Source organism: Malaclemys terrapin, chromosome 6, assembly GCF_027887155.1.
Source record: "Malaclemys terrapin pileata isolate rMalTer1 chromosome 6, rMalTer1.hap1, whole genome shotgun sequence".
Lineage (NCBI taxonomy): Eukaryota > Metazoa > Chordata > Testudines > Emydidae > Malaclemys > Malaclemys terrapin.
Genome location: NC_071510.1, coordinates 10601888 through 10623653, shown reverse-complemented (window position 1 = coordinate 10623653; position 21766 = coordinate 10601888). Strand labels below are relative to the sequence as shown.

Sequence of the window (21766 nt, the reverse complement as noted above, 5' to 3'; positions counted from 1 at the left end):
CCTGGAGGACAGTTGTCCCGACTGATATGTTCTGATATGTATTGTGTCAAATCTGTGCCCACAAACACAGACCACCGGAATCACTCAAACTACCCACATGCCCCTTAGCTGATAGAACCCAGACTAGGGTGACCAGACGTCCTGATATTATCGGGTCTGTCCCAATATTAGGAGCTTTGTCTTATATAGGCAACTATTACACACACCCTGTCCTGATTTTTCACACTTGCTATTTGGCCACTCTAGCCCAGAGAATGACTGCAAATGGTAGTTGTTAGTAGTAAACTAATAGACACCACTAGAGGGCGACATAAAGTCCTCACAGCCAGTGGGCTTTCTAACCAATGACACCTACACCACTAGTGACAGCACAGATGCTGCACTCTTCCCCATCCCATAAATCATTCATTCACATACATGAAATGCATAACCAATATTTACACGGGAAAGCTCCATTATGTTTTGTTATGACAGAGTATTCAGTGTAATGCATCTTATTTATAACACTCTTCTTTCATTTCTTACGTCTTTCCTCATCTGCTTTATCTCCTTCCTCCTTCCCAAACCCTTCCCCTCTTTTCACTCTCAGGACCATTTTCCCAATGTTCCTCATTGATCCTTTGCCTCCTTGCTTTTTTCACAATAGCTCATTTTAAAAACAGCAACCAAGAATAAACATTAAGGCAGAGTTAACCTTCAGGTATTGTATGTCGTGTCCTTCATCATTCAGCAGGACAGAGAACAGAGAGGAAACGTATATGCTATGCACTTCAACAGGAATAGAAATTTGGGAGCAAATCCATTTCTAGTCACTCACAGTGATTAATAGAGTTGTACAGAAGCAGTAATAATAATTAATAAACCACCTGAGCCTTTTACAGAAGTCTAGTAAAGAGGTGTACTAGGCGCTTTAAGGAGTAATGCTTAATAATCTGACATTCAATTGTTTGAATCTTTATTTTTCACTTCTATTCCCGTGAAAGCACCTTAAGCCGTCAGTTTGGAGCAGCTGTTGGAACCACAAAAAAACTCTGAGCTTTTAATGTTAAAGAAGCAACCTTAGGGACCTAGGAATTGCCAGACTGGCTCAGACCTGAGGTCCATCTAGTCCCATATCCTATCTCTGACAGTGGCTAGGACCAGATGCTTCAGAGGAAGGTAAAATCAGCCTTGCATTAGGCAGGTGTGGAACAATCTGCCCCTATAGTAGGTCTTCTCCAAGTCCCTAGTTAACAGAGATCAGTTTAAATCCTCCTTCAAAATGTACGTAATTTATGTTAGCATTTAGCTTTGGATATTCCTGGTATCTATATAAATCTCCAATCCCTTTTTGAAGACTGCTAAGTTTTTGGTCTCAACCATATCCCGCGACAATGAGTTCCACAGTCTAATTCCACATTCTATTTGTGTTTGCCTCCTTTTATTTTCATTGAAAGTCCTCTAGTTCTTGTGTTACGGGGGCAGGCCATTTCTGTTCTCCCTATCTCCCTTCTCTAGATCGGTCATCGATTTTTAGAGACTTCTATCATGTTCCCTCTTCTTTGTCTCCTTTCTAAGATAACAATCCCCGTCTTTTCAATCTCTCTTCATTTAAGTGATTTTCCAGGCCCTTGATCATTCTCATTGCCCTTGTCTGAGCCCCCTCCAGTTCTGAAATATTCTTCTGAAGATGGAATGACCAGCACAGAACACGCTATCCAGATGAGGCTGAGCCACTGTATAATAGTTTTTGTATTATTCTCCATCCAGTTCCTTATGCATCTTGTTTGCTTTTCGGACTGTAGCTTCCCATTGAGCAGAGGTCTCCTCTGAGCTGTCTGTAATGACATGGCATTTTAACTAGAACTAGTTAGGAATTTTTGGACAATGGTATTTTGTTGAAACATACACTGTTTACGGGAAAGGGGCGGTTTTGATGAATTTCCCGAGTTGAAAAAAAGTTTCAAATTGTCAAAACATCTCATTTTGACACTTTGGAAATAAAAAAGGTCTGGTTTTGGTTCTAAATGGATTTTGTTGTTGTTGTTTTGAAATTTAAGTTGATTTATAGTAAAAAAAAAAGAATTAGAATAAAAAAGGTCAAAATCAAAATGAAATGCTTCAAAATGATTGCAATGAAATCTTTCAATTGACCCGAATACAGGTGTTTTTCTGGTTTTGTGATTCATGATTTTTTTTGAGTTTTTGACTTTTTGTCCCCATTTTGGGTGGAAATCATTTCTGAAATCCCAAATCTACAAGTTGTATTACCTAACTTAAAGAGGGAAAGTATGCATAGCATTCTCTGGCTTTATTTCGTAGGCCTGGTCTACACTGGTGGGGGGATCGATCTAAGTTACGCAACTTCAGCTACATGAATAACATGGCTGAAGTCGACGTACTTAGATCGACTTACCGTGGTGTCTTCACCGTGGTGAGTCGACTGCTGCCGCTCCCCCGTCGACTCCGCCTGCGCCTCTCGCCGAGCTGGAGTACAGGAGTCGACGGGAGAGTGCTCAGGGGTCGATGTATTGTGTCTAGACTAGACACGATAAATCGATCCCCGCTGGATCGATCGCTGCCCGCCAATCTGGCGGGTAGTGTAGACATACCCATACTCTAGTTATGGACCTCCCTCCCAATAGATACAGCAATAACGTTTTGGCTCATGTGAGCACAAGACAGTTCAGATGAACGTATTAGGACTGGCAAGGATCACTTGTGACCTTCTTCCTGGCTTTTGTCAGGTGGCTGATGGCCTTAATGCTTTGATGAAGGTGTGTGTGTGAGAGAGAGAGAGAGATGTCAGAAAAAAATCATTCCTGACAGACTGTAGAATAATAGTAATTATTATTTGTATAGTGGTATTGCCTAGTGCTGGCTGCTGTACACGCTCATAACAAAGTGATGGTGCCTGCCCCAAAGAGCTTACAATCTCGGTATCAAACAAGAGATGAGATGTGTACAGAACACACAGCTGGGGAGAGCAGAAGGTAGCAGTGAGACGATCCTGAACAATGTGGTAATGCTGTGAGCTCACATGATGCTTTGCATGGCAGGAGCTCAAAGCCCTACACAGACGTAAGCATCGTTATCCTGGTTATAGAGAGGGAGAGAGGTCCTGAGGCTTGCCAAAGGTGATGTCGTGAGTCAGAGGCAGCAGTTTCCTTGAACAAACTGAGATGCTGGTGTCCATGTCTAGAACTTTAACTGCTCCATCCCCTCCAGCTTTTGGAAAGCCTGGTTGAGGAGTTACGCTGTACCTCTTCCCCTCAGCTTGGCCAAACTGGGGCCCAGATGTAGTAGGGGGGCAACTTAATTCCAGGGATGAGGCTCAGCATGACCTCGAGCCCCCCTGGAATTTCTCCTGAGGGTATCTAGCCTTAGTGTTCCCTATCCTGGTGAAACATAGAAGGAGCTGGAAAGATTCCCACTGGTTTGGATCAGGCCCAGCGTGAGGAATGTGAGGAAAATCAAAAGGAAAACTCCATCCACTGACTTAGAGTTTGTTTTCTAACAAGTGTCCCAATTTCCATTCCCTAGGGAACCAGGTGGACCGTAAAGCCTACAATAAGAATTGCACTGGATATCAGCTAGACTGCAGACTGCATTTAGCTGCTTCTTCCCCCTCGCCCCATCAGTGTCTGTTTTAGTGCCAAATTACCATTTGTTTTGTTTTTCTCTTTCCCTTACTTAGGGAGCGAGTTTTCTGGAAGTCCATACAGCCACCCACAGTATTCAACATACAATGACTCCTGGAGATTTCCCAACCCTGGATTGCTAGGTGAGTTTTCCTACTGAGTTTCTATAGGAACAACCTGCTCACTGCAGCTGGGGCTTGTCCTGTAGGTGGCTGCACATCTCCTCACTGGATGTTGGGCCAGATCTGGCCTTTGTGCACATCCAGTCATGGTAAGTGAGAAGCATCTCCTTGCACAATCTTATGTTGGATTCCCTCTGACGGCCCACAATGACAACAATCCTGCTTCAAGATATACTAGGACAGACCCCTGCACCGGCCTGGGGTCCTGTCTCTCTGCTGGCTGGTCTCTCTCCAGCTCTCTTTCTCTTGCACGCACGCACCACATTGCCTCATACCTTGCCCCCATTCACTGACATGTACAAGATTCAGATTTGTTATTTGGAGGGCTACGGAGTCCCTTGCCTGCACAACATGGTGTGGTCACTATGCTGTTAAAAACCAACAATATCCTGGTGTTTGTAATCAATTGGAAATGTTTGTTTCCAAATTAGAATAAATAGTCTATGCCAGAATCCAAGACCAGAGAATTGCCTGCCAGGTTAGTTCAACCTGCTCGTCTCGCTCGCTACCAATGCCTATTCTTATCACCCACCCACCCCATTTCATGTCTGCTTTTTAATTTGGCTTTTGCCACAGATTGGGGCTCCATTTCTGGGTGGGCTTCTGCTAGCAGGAACCCCTACACCTGTGCAAACTCTTTTCAGCTTGAGGGGAATCTCCTGAGCCCAGAGTCTGTGCTAGCAGATCCTCATGCAGAATGGGGGCCCTAATCTACAGAGTGAACATGATCCATTTTACACCACTGTCTCAAAAATTGGCCCCTTTGACTTTATATATACACAGAGCACACATTAGTGAGAATTTTCCTGCACAGTTTGCATGGAGGAGGCAGGCAAAATACCAATTAATTGTCCTCTATCAACTGTAAGACTAGAAAAAAAACAAGGAGTCCTTGTGGCACCTTAGAGACTAACAAATTTATTTGGGCATAAGCTTTCGTGGGTTCTAGCCCACGAAAGCTTGTGCCCAAATAAATTTGTTAGTCTCTAAGGTGCCACAAGGATGCCTCGGTTTTTTTGCTGATACAGACTAACCACTGAAACCTGTAGGAATAGAGTTTTCCAGATTTATGGATGACAGGCTGATGTAGGTGACCTCCAGCAGAGGAATAATTTTGAATTTTTGACCTTTTTTCATTGTTTCAAGTCGTTGAACCTCTAAGTAGCTGAGCTACCCAACCTTTGTTCGTCATGATTCTTGTCTTTAAAGAAATCCTTTGGGAGTAACAGACAGCGACAGCGCCCCATGCCGTGGTACAGGTAGAATACCGCCACTGGCAGTATTATAGTTAAGGGTCTGTTAGTGCTTCCCTCATAAATCAGAGGCCAGATGCTCTACTGATGCAATTTGGCATAGCTCTACTGAAGCCAGCCAACCTACATGGATGTAAATCCATGTAGGATCTAGCCCAGGAGTTAAGATAAAACTTGGATTTGGATGCTTGAATCCACTTTAACTGAGACTCATAAGGAAGGGAGGGTGTTTTTCCGCAACTCTTGTCAAAGAAAATGACCTGGTTTTAAATTGTACAATTGTAGCAAAATTCAACAGCAGCTCTTCACCCCTGTAGGAGTTCCCCGAATATGGAAGGGGTGTTCTGTACACACAGAAAGCTAACAGCAGCAACAAAAACCTGTCATTTGAAAAGGATGCCATCTGCAAAGTAGCTAAGGCTAGATTCTGAACCCCTTACTCATATTGGAAAGGAATTACTTCCCCAAGAAGCCTCATGTACTGATGACATACTGAAGTTTAAATACCTCTTGAAAACGCACTGCTACTTTGATATCTACAAGTAACAATAATAGCATGCTTCTCTGGAAATTTCAGATTGCCTGGTCATATATGGATATAAATATATCAAACATTGTGAGCTGGACTCTTGGCCAGTATAAATTGGTGTAGTGCATGAAGCCAATGGAGCTACTCTGATTTGCACCAGCTGAGGACCTGTCCCAGTGTTTCGAAAACTTTGCAATTTGATTGAACTGAAGCAAAAGATTTCCCTTCATTTTAATCCTCAATGTTTCAGTTGCTTCAAAAAAGCACTTCTGAGCCATTTTGAATTTTTTCTGAATAGTGTATTTATATGATGAGTAAGGCTAAGATTTAGTCAGGGGTATTTTTGGTGAAAGTCATGGACAGGTCATGGTCAATAAATAAAAATTCATGGCCCGTGACCTGTTCATGAGTTTTACCAAAAATACTCCGACTAAATCTCTACTTCTGGGAACCTACTGCTCTGGGGAACCCCTGTTGGGGGGGACCTGCTCCAGAATTGGGGGTTGACTGCCCCCTGGCCACTGCTCCCGGGGACTGCTCTCTGGACGGCCTCTGGGCTCCACTGTGGCCACTGCTCCAGCCCCCTGGGACCACTGCCGCTCAGGCAGTTCCCCAGGACACCCACAGGACCGCTGCTCGGGCACTCTCCAGAGTCAGTCACACCAGCCGCTGTTCCAGTGGACCCCGGAGCCACCTGCCCAGGGCCTCCCGATCAGTGGCCGGAGCAGCTGGCCTTGGGTCGCTCCAACAGCGTCCAGTGCGGTTGGCCGTGGGGCGACCAAGCAGCTGGGGCCAGCTGCCCGGGCGGCCCTGAAGTCAGCCGCACCAGCCGCTGCGGAAGTCACGGAGGTTGGGGAAGTCACAGATTCCATGACTTTCTGCAACCTCTGTGACAGAATGATCAGCTAGGAGGCAACAAGAGCCATGTAGAGTGTCAGAAAAAGAAATCTAAACTCCAGATTTATCCTCTGGCACTCGATCCTCTGTCCTCTACTTGGCCAAGGCTCCCACTGACTTAACAAGTAGATCAATGAGAGTAAGGAAGATGGGGGTGGGCCCCAAGTCATGGTTTCACAGGACTTCTTACTTTCATAGCAATGTGAGTTAGGGAGAGAATCTTGGCTCCGAGTTACCATCCAAACTCGGAAAGGCCTAACTGGTGTGACTCTACATTCCTGCAGCCGAGATTTTGGGGGGTTCTTTTAACTCTATAAAGGATGTTTTCACTCTCTTGAGACCAGCGTTCATGCAGTATCTGATACAAAGCCATGGCCCTGACAAAGTTAATCACAGCATGCAGTGGCAAGGCTGGTTTCCCAAAGTCCTGCTCCCTTATTGAGATGACAGTGTAACACCTTGAACACTTAAAAGAATACACGTTCAGTGAATTCTTTTTGCTGGTTAGGAAAGAATCGTATCAACAGGAGTTGCAGCAAGCTGAGATTTTGCCAGTCCCTAGGGCATCCTTGTGGGGAACAGAACCTTGGAAAAGGGGAGCAGTGGCAGTGAGAGAGGAAATTTCAGCGTGAAAAATGATAGATTGGGAGCAGCACGAAAGAGAATGGGAGTCAAGTGAGCTAAAACCACAGGCGATCTAAAGGATGGAATTGTGGGCTCCTGGACTTTTCCTTCCAAACACGCACTAGCTGTGAAGCGTGTTAGCTAGTTTCCCTCCCTTAGGCTGGTGTTTCACCATTAAATGGGGCCCAGTAAGTTGAAGTAGCTGATCACCCGGCAATACCAATTCTGCACCTGTATACACACATGTCTCTTTGTTCTGTGGGGCTCATCCTTCCATAGCGCACTGCTGCCTACACTGCTGTCCCAGAGCGAGTGAAGGACCCGCCGCAGAATTGCTGCCGAAGATCCGGAGCGCAGAAGTCTCCCCCGCCCCCCGCCGCCGAATTGTCGCCCCCCCAAATCCTGGTGCCCTAGGCGACCGCCTAGGTCACCTAAAGGGAAGCGCTGGCCCTGTCTGGACAGGTGCCGAACAGGCAGAGCCATCTAATGCCAGCACAAGTCATTACCGCTGCCTGGAGCCTTCAGACCATTCTGGTCGACACTGTTCAGTTTCTTGTACTGCTCTGATCGGCCTGGTACCTGAGTGCCTTCCTCTGCATTCAAGTGATGTAACCAGCCTCGTGTGTCAGACCCCTCCTGGTTTGCAGGCTTTAGAGTCTTAAAAATAAGGACCCAATCCCGCACCCACCGAAGTCAGCAGGAGTTCTGCTGCCAACTTAGTGGGAGAGAAATAACCTCCTCAGTTTCAATATGAGTGTGTCTTCTGAGCACAGCTTAAACCTTAGTTTTCACTCTTAAAGTTGTCCGGCTGCAGTGACCAGTTAGCAGTGTGTAATTACGTAGAGAGCAGTCATAAGGCTAGGTGCGTCCTTCTTTGTTTTCCACTGCAGTGTTAAAATCATAAAGGCTGCTGTGATTTGTATGAACACACACACAACACCACACACACGCACGCACGCACACACACACACACACACTCTCTCGGTCAGCTACCGTTATTGAGGTCTAGTGAGCCTGCCTGTTTAAAGTCTACTTACCACAAACATGCTAAAAGTGGATAATAGCAACACAGTCTAATGAAGAAAAATGATTCAATTTCATGCTGGTTTGTTGTAATAACTTCTTTACCATTTTCACTCATTACTTTCGACTGGATGTTGATCACGGCAGATTTTGTTTGATGCACTGTTCCCACTTCTGAACTGATGTGATTTGTGTGCATTGTGAAATGTAAGTGAGTATGACAGGGTTCCCTTTTGGATATACCTGAACTATCTAGCTGTTGTTACAGGAGACAGGGTCACAAGATCAACAATATTGGCATGGCTTCATATGAGGTGAAAGGGTTTGGAACCAGTCAATTAGGATTAGAATCAGTTCTTCGGGGGGTTTCTATAAAAGGATTAGAGAACAAGTATGTGCCAGAAATGACTGTGTCAAGAAATAAATTGATGATTATATGAATTAGAAAGAAAAAATGACAGAAGAATGGACAAGTTTATTCTAGATGAGAGGGTAATGACAGGGGGAGAGAGTGAATGTTTTGTGATGTGATGGTTTCATTTTTCACTTTAAATACAGGCCTTTTTGATTTCACCACAGAAATGTGAATTGGAGAAAATCAAACTTACAAGAAATGTGGTGCTGTTGAGAAGCTTCAGAGAAATATTGGGCTTTAATAGTTGCACTGAGTAAGAAATGTAATGGGGGCAGCAGAAGGCCGGAGGAAAATGGCTTTTTGTTCTTTCAGTCCTGCGAGATTCAGGGTGGAATCCTGGCTCCCTTGAAGTCAAAGTGAATTTTACCATTGACTTCAATGGGGCCTGGATTCATCCTCTATTTTTTGTCCAGCAATGATCTATTTTTTTTCCCTAAATTTTCTTTGTGTTTTTGCCTTAACATTGAGACCTGCTTGGTCACTCCGTTTGGTTTCATCGCTCTGAATCGCTAATTAATTGTTTAAAAGCAGAGCTTTCCCTACGCCTTGCCCTTTGGTGGTGTTGGATCTGGAATCCCGGCTGAAGGATGCGTCTAGATGGTTGGGAAATCCTGACTAGGCATCAACTTAGACACCAGGACAACACAACTCATTGAATTGTAGGATGGGGCAACCAGTGCACTAGATTCTAGTGACTAAAAAAGGACTTTCTCTAGATGGTTGGGAAATCCTGACTAGGCATCAACTTAGACACCAGGACAACACAACTCATTGAATTGTAGGATGGGGCAACCAGTGCACTAGATTCAAGTGACTAAAAAAGGACTTTCTTGAACAGTCTCCTGTTTTTTAAAATTGATCTCACATTGCAGATGGCTCCAAAGCAAAACCTTGGATCTGAACACCTCTGTGCATTAGGGCACAGACTGGTTGGAAAATAGAAAATAGAATCCCATTCTTGGAGGGGAAAAATCAAACAAAATGAAGATTTTGTGCTTCATTGTATATGTGCCTGATTTTTTTTCCTATAAAAGGTGTGGAACAGAACAATTTTTTCTGTTTAGTTTCTAATTGAAAAAAAAAGTTCCAGTTTTCCAAGCGTTTTGTTGTTTGTTCCCCCCACTGTCTCTCTCTTTATTTCCCTTTTTGGAACAGGGAAAGAGGTATAAAAATCAGTGGAAGTAGGGGAAAAAACCCAAAGCACCAGATCTTTGACAACCAGAAAAATGAAAGGAACTTTTTCACTTCCATGTTTTTGATATGAATCTTCTGACCAAAATAATAATTTTTCATTAAAATTTTCAATTGGACTGAAAAGCCATTTCCCCCCATTTTGTTTGTTTGTTTGTTTGTTTTTTGGACTAGCTCTAATTGGAACTGTTGAAAAATCACATCCATCACAATGATCAAACCAGGATCAAACCAGGTAGTTCCCCAGGTGTGTTATCTCCATCTTCAAGATGGGGAACCAAGGCACAGAGAAATTACATGACTTGTCCACCATCACAGAGGGAGTCTGGGACAGAAACAAGAATCTTCTGGGCCCCAGTATCTAAGCCACAATGCTCTCATTCTCTCTTAGAGCAAGTTTCTTCCCTGGAGATTTGCCTTTCATTTCCACTACAGGGGATTCCCTGCTCTGCAAGATGCATTTTATCCAGTAACACTGAACAAAATTCTGCCACCCTCACTTGATCCAACCCCCCATGCAAGTCAAAAGGAGTTTGGTTCAAGGGAGAATGCCCATTGAGTTCCTCCTGAAAAGGAACACTCATGCACTACCAAGCTGCAGACCTCTGAATGTTAGGGGTGCTGCTGCTGGTATTCAGCTAGTCTCCAGGGGGTAGCAATTGTAACGTTGTTTGAGAATTTAAAGGATCATATCAGATGAAGGGTGTGTTCCTCCTCTTCCTGTGAATGTACAACACTAGTTAACACTCATGAGTTTGAGTGCATGAAACAAAGGGAATTAGTTTTTCATGTGTCTCAATGAAATTCCTTTTAAACATTTCTTCTATACATAAATTCCCTCCCCCGCCCCATCCTCATAAATCACTTCCTTTTGAACTACACTGGCATCAATCCAGTCCATACTTATTGCTCTCCTTTATGAACTCTGAAATGCTATAAAATATCTGTTCTTAAACTTTTTATCTTTTTAAATAGGTTTTTATCCTCTTCCAGTGCAAACAGGAAATGTTTCCCCACCAGGAACATGCCTTTCCTTCAGACAGGAATACTTGGGATGCAGCAAGGAGTCAAAAACATCATATGCTTTTAGAGTTAATCTAGTTTGACCCCCTGCATAACACAGGCCATTAATTTTAACCCAGATCCCCCCTCTATTGAGCCCAAAGACTTAAGTTAAACCAAAGCATTTCGGTCCTTGGGAGACTAAACTGTTGTGTGCCATAGGGCAGAGATCAGGAGAGACCAAGGGTGCAACCAATGTCCGAGGCCCCTGTGGTGGCAAGGCATGGATTAGATGAGATATGCCCAGATGACCCAAGTCTGTGCTACAGAGGAAGGCAAACTCCCCCATGGTCTCTGCCAGTCTGACCTGAGGGAAAATTCCTTCCTGACCCCAAATCCAGAGATCAATGTGATCCTGGGCATATCTGAGCAAGACCAACCAGCCAGAAATCTAAGACAGAAGATTTTCTGTACCACCTCACTGCACGGTCCACCCCAACCAGTATCTCCTCTGTAGCCAAGGCAGATCTCTTATGCTTCAAAAAAAGGGGTTGGGGGAATTAAAACAGTGTACGAGGGAAATATATTCCTTCCTGAGCCCTGCAGATGGACTGGCTGAAGCCCTGAGTGGCTCTCCAGTCAAACATGTTCTCAAGAAGAAAGAGTTCAATCACCAAAAACTGATCCCCAATTCTTCCTCCTAGCTGGAGTGTCTTTCTCTGTAATCTGTGTTGACCCTCATCTAGACAAAAATCTCTTAGATATAACTCTCAAAGTTTAATCCTGTTATACCAACCCTCCATACTGAGAGCCTCCTTGCATCTCTATGAGACATCTTTGTATGGTGTGATAGCTGTTCCCAGAGACGGTCTCTCACCAAAATCCCCTTTAGGTTACTTATTGTCAAGTGTTATCAACTCCTCGGGCTAAATTCCCCAGTGACATTAATAGATATAACTCCACTTGAAATTGGTGACACTTCTGCGAATGAAGAACTTGGCTCCGTGAGTTCTCTTCCCAGTTCTTTCTCTGGCTTGTGCTGTGCAGAATGTTAGACGAGATGATCATAATGGTCCCTTTTGTCTTTAAAATCTATGAAATTGCTTACCACTCTGCGCCTCTGTTTCCCGTCTGAAATGTGGGGCTGATAATGGAAGCCCACCTTGGGAAATCTTCTGTGGGCAATAGGTTAACACTATATTGCTTTTTACATTGCTCCACCACAAAGTTTAGAAATTGTCAAAGGAGGGCGGCACCTCCTTCCCCTCTTTAACAACAACAGGATATTATTTTTCATAGTTCTAACTCCGGTACATTACTTTCCATTTGTTAGCTTGGTGCTGCTTCTATCATATACCACACTGTGATCCTGAAGGTAGAGTAGTTTGTCTTCTGCTTGCTTTCCATCCCATCCCTCTTCTGGGTTTCCCCATTTCAGCTGGTGCTTCTTTGTGTAGGTCACCTAAGGAGATGACAGGAATACCCGTGTTTTATTAGAAATACTCCCATAAAATACCCTGAACAAAGTTCATTATTTACTTCCAACCCTTCCGTGGAGCTTTGTGGCTGGCGAGACATGCTAGAAGGTCTTTCCATTTTGAAATATGTGCTGATTGCCTCCTATTAAATGTTATATCCAAAGACTCCTAACCTGCACTATCACCGGTGTAGTATAGTTAATGCCTGTAGTCTCAGTGTTTGAAATATTCATATCTCGCTTATGCCTTGAACGTTGTGACTTCTCCATGTTTTCTGACAGTGCCATAGTGATTTCTTCTCTTGTCTCCATCCTTAACCCTGTTGCCAGGGTCCCATTGGATGCTGAAGGCTTGTTGGTCAGCAGTTGTATTGCCTCCTCCGTACACATCCTGATGGCATGCTGTGTGGGGCAGACACGGCATATTTTAATTGTAAAAGAGTTTGGAAAATTAAATTTAACACAAATTTGACTCCCCCTAGTGACGTTTTAGGGTTAGAGTTAAGGTTGGGTGAGGGTTACACACCCCTCACTTTACTTGCTTTTCTGATGCTGGGAATAAAAAGATTGGGCCCGATTCGCCTCTCATGATGGTTTTAAATGGCAAAACTCCAGTGACTTTGGTGGAGTTACACCTGCTTTACCCTGTGGGATCAGAATGAGGCCCATTCTATGGTGGTCTTTAGGATTCCTTAGCTTAATCACTGTCCTGATGTCATGGCATCATTGCTTTGTGCTGAGCTTTGTCAGTGACCCAAAGGAACGGGTTTAGTAATCCTCATTTAGCCTTGCATTGTCTTAGTGCCCCCTGCTGGCTGATATTGCCACTGCCACTCCTGTAACATGGCAGGTTTATGGATGATGGGCTGGGGTAGAGTTCTCCTCTCCATGCCAAGACACTTCAGGGGAGGGACAATTGAAGACATTAGATTACCGGTCTGTTTGGGTCCTGGGGACAGATGAAGTGGGGCCAGTGGGAATAAATCTCCCCGTAGAATAACATCTTTGCAATGCACATACGTGTACATTTTTTGAGCTGGAAATTCTCTGTTGTCTGGACACAAGTAGCAGCCCTAGCTGGGGAAATGAGTCTGATGGCTCCCCAGCCTTGCATCCAACCACCATGTTGTTTGGATTGGCCGATCAGAGAAGGCCTGATCTTGCCCCTGTTACACTCCCCTTGTAATCAGCAATCCTCTCTCCATTGAGTCCAGTGGGCACATGGAAAGGACGTGAGTGCTGACTTTGGGACCCCCCCAGCACACATTGGTTTGGGATGAACAAGAGACTTTGTCTCCTCTGCCTCAAAGTCCCCACACAAATGTCCAGACATCCTCTTCGGGATTCGCTCTCCACTGAATGCACAGTCAGCAGTTCCCTTTGTGTCTCTCTCCCTTCGTGGTTAATCCTTTTTCCTTTTTTTTAAGCATCAGACAATCATTCACTCAATGCAACATAAGGCCGTATCACATATAGAGCAGCTGAATGTTGAGCACGTGAACTGAGAAAGCTTCACACTGGTACTTTCCTTTAAACAAAGAAAAGTGCAAGCACTTTAGAGAGCCCAGTGAAAGCAAAAGAAAGCTTGAAATGGGGCTTATGAAATCTCCCCCCAATTAATATTTTTCAACCATATATACTTTTGCTTTCCTACGAGAGTCATGGGTTTCTAGGGAGAGCGACCTGTGAGCTTGATTGTGATGAGAAGCCACTTAGATGTTTCCCAGGCATTGAAGTAAAGGGGCCTTTTGTTGACTCGATGGTTTATCAGAAGCCTTAGTGATCCTATAATTATGAGCCTGGCCAGTGGGGATGATACAATAATGCCTTTGAATATGTGCACATATAAAACCTGTAGCAGATTGGGAAAAATTAACTCATTACTGTAACTCGTGAATGCGGGCCAGATACCTTTTCAGAGTTCTGCAGTGGCAATAAGAAAAAGCCCAACAATGGACAGTGTATGCGATTAAAAAATGCCAGCTTAATTTCTTTTGTGATCACCAGAAAAGATATTTGGAAGAAGATTTGGGGACCTGTCCGGATCTTTTTAATTATCATCTCATTTATTCTTTATGGCCGGCGCTGGGTAAACACACTGAATTAGAAATGTAGAACTGAGAGAAAGAGAGGCCATTTTTGAAAACCCTCACTGGCAGTGTTGTTTATTCATCTGTGCTGGAGCTCACACAGAAAGCGCTCAAATGAAATTAATCGGAAACATCTTGAGCTACAACGTGGAACACATCAGTTCCACCTTGGAACATGGAACGATGTAAAACATAATTAGCCATGAGAGACTTGGTGACTAAACTCAGGATTCAGAAGTGCTACTGTATGTCTGATTCTCCTCTCCCTCCTCCTCCCTAAACCGTTATCTTCTGATATGTTTCTCACTGTTGGGTTATTAAAAAGGCTATTCTGGAGCTAGCCCACAATACGTATTTGCTTTCTCCTAACTCCAGACCATTTCTGGAACAAAGATGGCTTCCATTTCTTGTCACCTGATCTTTTACGTTGTTTGAGACTTAAAGCTATACTAACAGTCTGTTTAAGCTAGCTGAAAATGTGGTGTTTTCCTCCACTCTTGGGAGAGTCCACTTTTCTGCTCTTCTGAGGTGAAAATATGATCACGGTGGCTGAACTTTAAACAAGAAAACAGTCTACCTGACTTCATTGGGATGATTTGTTGGATTACGTTAAGCATCATCCTCTGCAGCGTCGGACTGTTGTCCTGCGCTCCAGCTAGTCCTGTTCGAACCCATACCACCTATCCCACCTCCTCTGCAACAGGTTTGCCAGTCACAAGTGGTGGTAAAGGTGGGCTGTCTAATGAGCTTCTCTGTAATGCAACGGTCCTCAACCCAGTGTCCCCGAATCGAGCTCTCCGCTGACATAGCAGCTGGAGCTGCCCTGACAGGAATTACTTGTAAGCAAGCGACACGGCACCTGGTGCAGTTGTTCATTATTGATGTTCAGCCCAAATATTTGATGACCTGCGGGGGCTCAGAGCATTGTAAAGCAGTTCCCTCCCCCTGTTGGGATTGCAAGCTCAGACTCAGTGGTGCAGAGTAATTGAGGCCAGGGTTGTGTCTTGTGCTGGCATTTCACTGAGGCATGTTAGTGTAACACCGTTTTTGCTGACCTGCCGGCACCAAGGCAGCTTGGACATGTGTGGTTGCCACTGGTGAGGAAGTCTGAGTTGAGTTCCTGGCATGCAGGAGGCAGAAAAACACAAGGCTTTTCCGGTTTCAAGCAGAGTGCCCCAAGGGTCGGTCCTGGGGCCGGTTTTGTTTAATATCTTTATTAATGATCTGGAGGATGGTGTGGACTGCACTCTCAGCAAGTTTGCAGATGACACTAAACTAGGAGGCGTGGTAGATACACTAGAGGGTAGGGATCGGATACAGAGGGACCTAGACAAATTAGAGGATTGGGCCAAAAAAAACCTGATGAGGTTCAACAAGGATAAGTGCAGAGTCCTGCACTTAGGATGGAAGAATTCCATGCACTGCTATAGACTAGGGACCGAATGGCTAGGTAGCAGTTCTGCAGAAAAGGACCTAGGGGTCACAGTGGACGAGAAGTTGGATATGAGTCAACAGTGTGCTCTTGTTGCCAAGAAGGCTAACGGCATTTGGGCTGAATAAGTAGGGGCATTACCAGCAGATCGAGGGAAGTGATTATTCCCCTGCATTTGACACTGGTGAAGCCACATCTGAAGTATTACGTTCAGTTTTGGGCCCCCTACTACAGAAAGGATGTGGACAAATGGGAGAGAGTCTAGCGGAGGGAAACAAAAATGATTAGGGGGCTGGGGCACATGACTTATGAGGAGAGGCTGAAGGAACGGGGCTTATTTAGACTGCAGAAGAGAAGAGTGAGGGGGGATTTGATAGCAGCCTTCAACTACCTGACGCGGGGTTCCAAAGAGGATGGAGCTCGGCTGTTCTCAGTGGTGGCAGATGACAGAACAAGGAGTAATGGTCTCAAGTTGCAGTTGGGGAGGTCTAGGTTGGATAGTAGGAAAAACTATTTCACTAGGAGGGTGGTGAAGCACTGGAATGGGTTCCCTAGGGAGGTGGTGAAGTCTCCTTCCTTGGAGGTTCTTAAGGCCCGGCTTGACAAAGCCCTGGCTGGGATGATTTAGTTGGGAATTGGTCCTGCTTTGAGCAGGGGGTTGGACTAGATGACCTCTTGAGGTGCCTTCCAACCCTGATATTCTATGATTCTAAGGCAGTGGCATGGGTGTTGGTGTGTTAGGAGAGCAATGTCTTGAGGAGCCTCTTGCTCTATTGAGAGGCCAGCTCTCCTTTGAGAATGTGGCTAAACTGCTTGAGTCTGGGGAGTATAGTAGGAGAGTTACAGTAATGTTGGACACCCTGCGTTGGCTCGAAAGTATGGAAGTATTGGCGGTAAATTGGAGATCATGGTACTTGGTGACCACAGGCAGCGCACACCCTCAGGTTAACAGATCACCGTGTCCTGACACGTTCTGATTCTAATTTAGGCTCCGTTTGCTCACCTTGTGTGCAGCCAGTCTCACTGCACGCCCTGCCCTGGTTGCTGTGTGAAGGCGTTTTCCGGTAACCGTAGCAGCAGGGCTGCAGGCGGGAGCGTACACAGAGAGAAAAGGGACTAGGGAAGGAATGGGGGTGGGCTTGAACATGGGTGGTGGCATTTCTCTAAGCCCAGCCCAAAGGATCCCCCTAAACATCAAGAGGGGAGCAGGAAAACCTGCAGAATTCTTTTAATCAATTATTTTTTAAATAGAATTACAGAAAGGGTGCTTGACCCGGAAACTGACTATTCCAAGATGAGTTACTCCACAGACCAAACAAACTCAAGTTGGCATTAGAATCACGGAATTGTAGAATCTCAGGGTTGGAAGGGACCTCAGGAGGTCATCTAGGCCAACCCTCTGCTCGAAGCAGGACCAGTCCCCAACTAAGTCATTGTTCCTTTAAGACCCAAACTGATCTTTCTCATTCGAGTAAAAAGGAAGCATTACCAATGAGTAAGAGTCGAAAATAAAAAAGGAAATAGAGCTTTGGAAGGGAACCCTAGCTCAGCTCAGCAGAGAGACCAGTCTGGGCGAGTGGAAAGAAAACCCGTATCTGTAAGAATTACAGCTTGAGCTGAAATCAGATGACTTTGCGTATTCTTTTAGCACTCAGGGATGCAGTTCTAGTGCTCCGGTGTCAGTACTTGGGCATCTAGAACACAGTCCAGTGTAGACATTTTTTTGAATCCCCTTTCCCCGAGTCTGGTGGAATGCAGGCAGTCTCTGCCTGTCCCAGAGGTGGTGAGCCACCAAGCCGAGAAAGCAAAGCCACTGGGCAAGAAGGAGCAATAGCTTGGGGGGGGTAGCTCAGTGGTTTGAGCATGGGCCTACTAAACCCAGGCTTATAAGTTCAATCCTTGAGGGGGCCACTTAGGGATTTGGGGCAAAAATCTGTCTGGGAATTGGTCCTGCTTTGAGCAGGGGGTTGGACTAGATGACCTCCTGAGGTCCCTTCCAACCCTGATAGTCTATGAAGGCAACCCTTTTTCAGCTAACACAGTTTATTGACCATAAAAAGCTCTTTTCGTTGTTACACCAGAGTGCAGGACTCAGCAGAAGAATGGGCAACCCTGAGCTGCAGGAGAGGGTGAAGCCACCTATGTTAACGTTTGTGGTCTGACACTATGGCAACAGGCACCACATAGATCCAGGTGAAATGAGCAGCAGTTCTTCCAGTAAACGGCACGATGGAGGGGGGCAGGATGAAAGATATTTCCTAGGGCAAATCCCCTTGCATGTGAAGGGAGCAGCCCCAACCTCTGCAGAAGCATGGAACCCAGGGGTCCCCCCTAGGGTCTGGGGCAGAAGGAAGCATGCTGTGAATGCACCGGCTGGCTGCTTTGTTTGGCCTCCCTCCACTTGCACTGGCTCAGCACGTGCTGTGGGGCGCGGCCGAACCCATTGCCGGAGTTGACGTTACATTTCATTTGCACTGCAGTAGCGCTTAGGAGCCCTTTGTGCTAGATGTTGCATAGCACAGAACAGAGCGGTGTCCGCTGCCCGGACGCGCTGACAATCTAAGCACAAGACCAGAGTCGGTGGGCGGATACAGTCCGCAGGGCCGGCTCCAGGCACCAGCCCGCCAAGCTTGTGCTTGGGGCGGCACTTGGAGGGGGGCGGCGCGGTGCTCCGGCTCCGGCCGCCGGGGAGAGCGGGGCCACGGCCAGGGCTCGCTGCCCTCCCACCGGCGCTCTGGCCGCCGGGGAGAGCGGAGCCCCGGGCGGGCTCGCCGCCCTCCCCCCGATGCTCTGGCCCCCGGGGAGAGCGGAGCCGCGGTGGGCTCGCCGCCTTCCCCCCGGCGCTCTGGCCCCCGGGGAGAGCAGAGCCGCGGTGGGCTCGCCGCCTTCCCCCCGGCGCTCTGGCCGCCGGGGACAGCGGGGCCCCGACCGGGACTCGCTGCCTTCCCCCCGGCGCTCTGACCGTCGGGGAGAGTGGAGCCCCGACCGGGACTCGCCACCCTCCCCCCGGCGCTCTGGCCGCCGGGGAGAGCGGAGCCCCAGCCGGGGCTCGCCGCCCTCCCCCCGGGGCTCCGGCCGCCCTCCCCTGCCACGCTGGGGGGGGCGGGGGGGACGGCCAGAGGCTTTTTTGCCTGGGGCGGCAAAAAAGCCAGAGCCGGCCCTGACAGTCTGACAGCGAGAGCACTAGGAAACAGGACACTATTGGTCACGCTAGAAATACTAGCAGCAGCAGGATGTACCTGCGGGCTTGTACTCCATGCCTCGGCCTGTGCTGTCACAGCCACACTTCCAGTTTGTGTGTGTACGTCGGCCAGAGCTGGGAACTCCGCCTGCGGCTCTGGCATAGACAGATCCTGAGAGTCGAGACCTCTCCCGAAATGGAGCAGCTCAGCCTCAATGGCTGGCATTGGTTCAGGGATTTTGGCTGTTGCCTCCTCTCTGCGGTATTACGGAGGGAACGAAGGGAAGAGCTCTCCAGGCTCCCTGTACGCCCCATCTGGCCCTCAGAGACAGACCCCTCATCTCTTTGTACATTCAGGCTCATGAAATGTCACAACTTTCCCCAGGTCTCCACACGCTCTCAGCGAAACTCTGTGAATTCAGTGTTGATGCAAAGCTAACTACAGAATTTCTTGCATTTCTGATGTGTACAGCCGGGAACACCCAAAACGTACAGCACAGTATGCAGGCACGTGTGTGTGTGTGTGTGTGGGTGCATGGGTGGGGGAAGCAGGTATGTTCTTTCTGTCCCTTTTTACTATATCTGTACATGCAAGGCCTGATTCTCTGATGTGCTGAGCACTTGCAGCTCCAGCTGAAGTCACTGGGGCTCAACACCTTTGTAACAAGCCTAGCATTAGTCCACGTGGTTGGCTAGAAGAAATCACTGTTTTGGTTGACCTAGTAGACTCGCTGATAATGGACTATGAGGACCGTCGTTCAAGACTTAGGTCTGGTAATGCACACGGTGCACCCACTGACTGGGGCCACTGCTGATTGCTTAGACTTGCTCAGGTCTTCAGGAGCAAGCCCAGGTCAGTGTGACTGGACATGCTGTTGGCTTTATTAACCTGCCAAATTCCTTGAACACCTGGAATGAGTTTAAGTGTCTTTGCCCTCGCCACAGTGTGGGTAAACCCACAATCTCAGCTCAAAACTGCATGCCACAAATTTTGGGCATGCAAAAATGCAGCATTTGAGGCCAAGGTGAAGCCACTTTAGGGAGGGCTAGATCAGTTGGGGCAGGGATAGCTCAGTGGTTTGAGTATTGGCCTGCTAAACCTGGGGTTGTGAGTTCAAGCCTTGAGGGGGCCATTTAGGGATCTGGGGCAAAATCTGTCAGGGACAGTACTTGGTCCTGCTGTGAAGGCAGGGGACTGGACTCAATGACCTTTCAAGGTCCCTTCAGTTCTATGAGACAGGTATATCTCCATATACACTTGGAAAATTAGCCCTTTTAAGTCTATTTCTCATACTCTAGCAGGGTTGGTCATCCTTTTTGTATGCTGTTGTGTTCCCTAATAGTCAATGCTGTCTAGACACATATACTTAAAAAGTAACCCACACCTACAGTCAAACAAAAAATCTAGATTCTGAAAGACAATCCAATCTAGCGATGCTCAATTCTAAGGGGCCAGAAAACAGTCACTAATATTGTGCACATTCCAGGGTTTGATTCGATTCAGACACGCTCAAGCCCATCGGCATGCCTGAGTTTGCAAAGCTGTGAAACTGGTTTGCTTGATGCAGCTGGATATATGTATTAAATGCTGAAGGCATGTATTCAATCGAAAACTAGCATATTGGATGGATCCGCTTATGACTCGAGTGACCAATTTCAAAGCTCCGACACATAATATCAACCCCGGACACTTAGTTATTTGTGATAGTTTTAAAATGTTTTCGAATACCAAATAGATTCACAAATGCCAGGAAAGATTCAGAGATACTTCACAGAGCCAATCCCCTGCTGCCCTTCTCCAAGTTTATTGAATTCTCCCCAACCACATCTAATCCAGACAAGTGCCTTGATCCCACAAGGGGATCTGATAGCATAGATCCATTTACCCTTGGGAGTCCAAGTCACTTCAGTGGGACTCCACACAACCATAATGGTCTGGGCTTGCCGATCTCTTTGCAGAGCTGAAGATACCGAAAGAGAACTGAAATGTGAGGTGCTGTCTGCAGCATTCTGGCATTTAATGTTTTAAAGTGATGTGTCTTGTAGCATTTTTGTTGTACCACTTTGCAGGCCCTTATTAGCGTGGGGCTAACTCCAGCCAAGACAGCTTTCTAGTGCCCACGGTGTGTAGGGCAGGCTGCCCCCTTTTGACCTGTGTGATCCTCACAGCCATCTTCTCTCTTCCAGGCTCTCCTTATTATTACAGTGCTGCAGCCCGAGGAGCGGCACCCCCAGCAGCTGCTGCTGCCTATGACCGCCACTGACCCAAGGAGTCTGGAACTCCAGCACTTACTAAACATATCATCCAGGCTGACGGCATCCGATTCACCTAGAAATAACCATGCAAATCAGACTGCAAGGAAGGAAGACGAAAGTATCCAGTAGGAACCCGCTGGCTGAAATTTTACTCTTTAAACTGGGTGAACTAATTATTATTATTTTTTAAATCCATGAAATTCTGGCGATATTAACTGGGCTCTCATACAAAACAAAGAAACGGGAGAAACCAGTTCTGCCGCCGTTCCATCTGATTTGAAAGGTACAGTAGCTGCATCCTACACACAGCCTACAGATCTCGCTGCCTCTGGTTCTCTCAGCTGCGCCTGGGGACCGGAAGCAGTTCTGACTTTGAGCAGGCCAACTTGGAGTGTCTCCCTTAAGGTGCAGTGACGCAGGTTGTGTGACTCAACATGGCTGTCTGGCTTTTTTTTTTTTTCTTTTGGTAAATAAGGATTGGTCTGCTCAATTTACACAGCACCAATGTAAATAACTTGCTTCCTTGTGTTACTTTTGAGAGTGGCTTTGCATAAACAGCAACATGGTACAAATTTATGAACCGAAAACGCATCT

At 46.5% G+C, this 21766-nt stretch overlaps 1 protein-coding gene across 2 annotated transcripts in view; it reads left to right on the top strand.

Moving 5' to 3' along the window:
* The window catches only part of PAX5 (paired box 5), a 219349-nt gene extending 198050 nt beyond the window's left edge, over positions 1-21299 (top strand). For both annotated transcript variants that reach the window (XM_054032408.1, XM_054032406.1), the window contains 2 exons: positions 3677-3763; positions 21104-21299. In XM_054032408.1, the coding sequence (XP_053888383.1) occupies positions 3677-3763; positions 21104-21180 (164 nt within the window). In that variant the 3' untranslated portion in view covers positions 21181-21299. The remainder of the gene's footprint in view (positions 1-3676; positions 3764-21103) is intronic.
* The last annotated feature ends 467 nt before the right edge of the window (positions 21300-21766 follow it).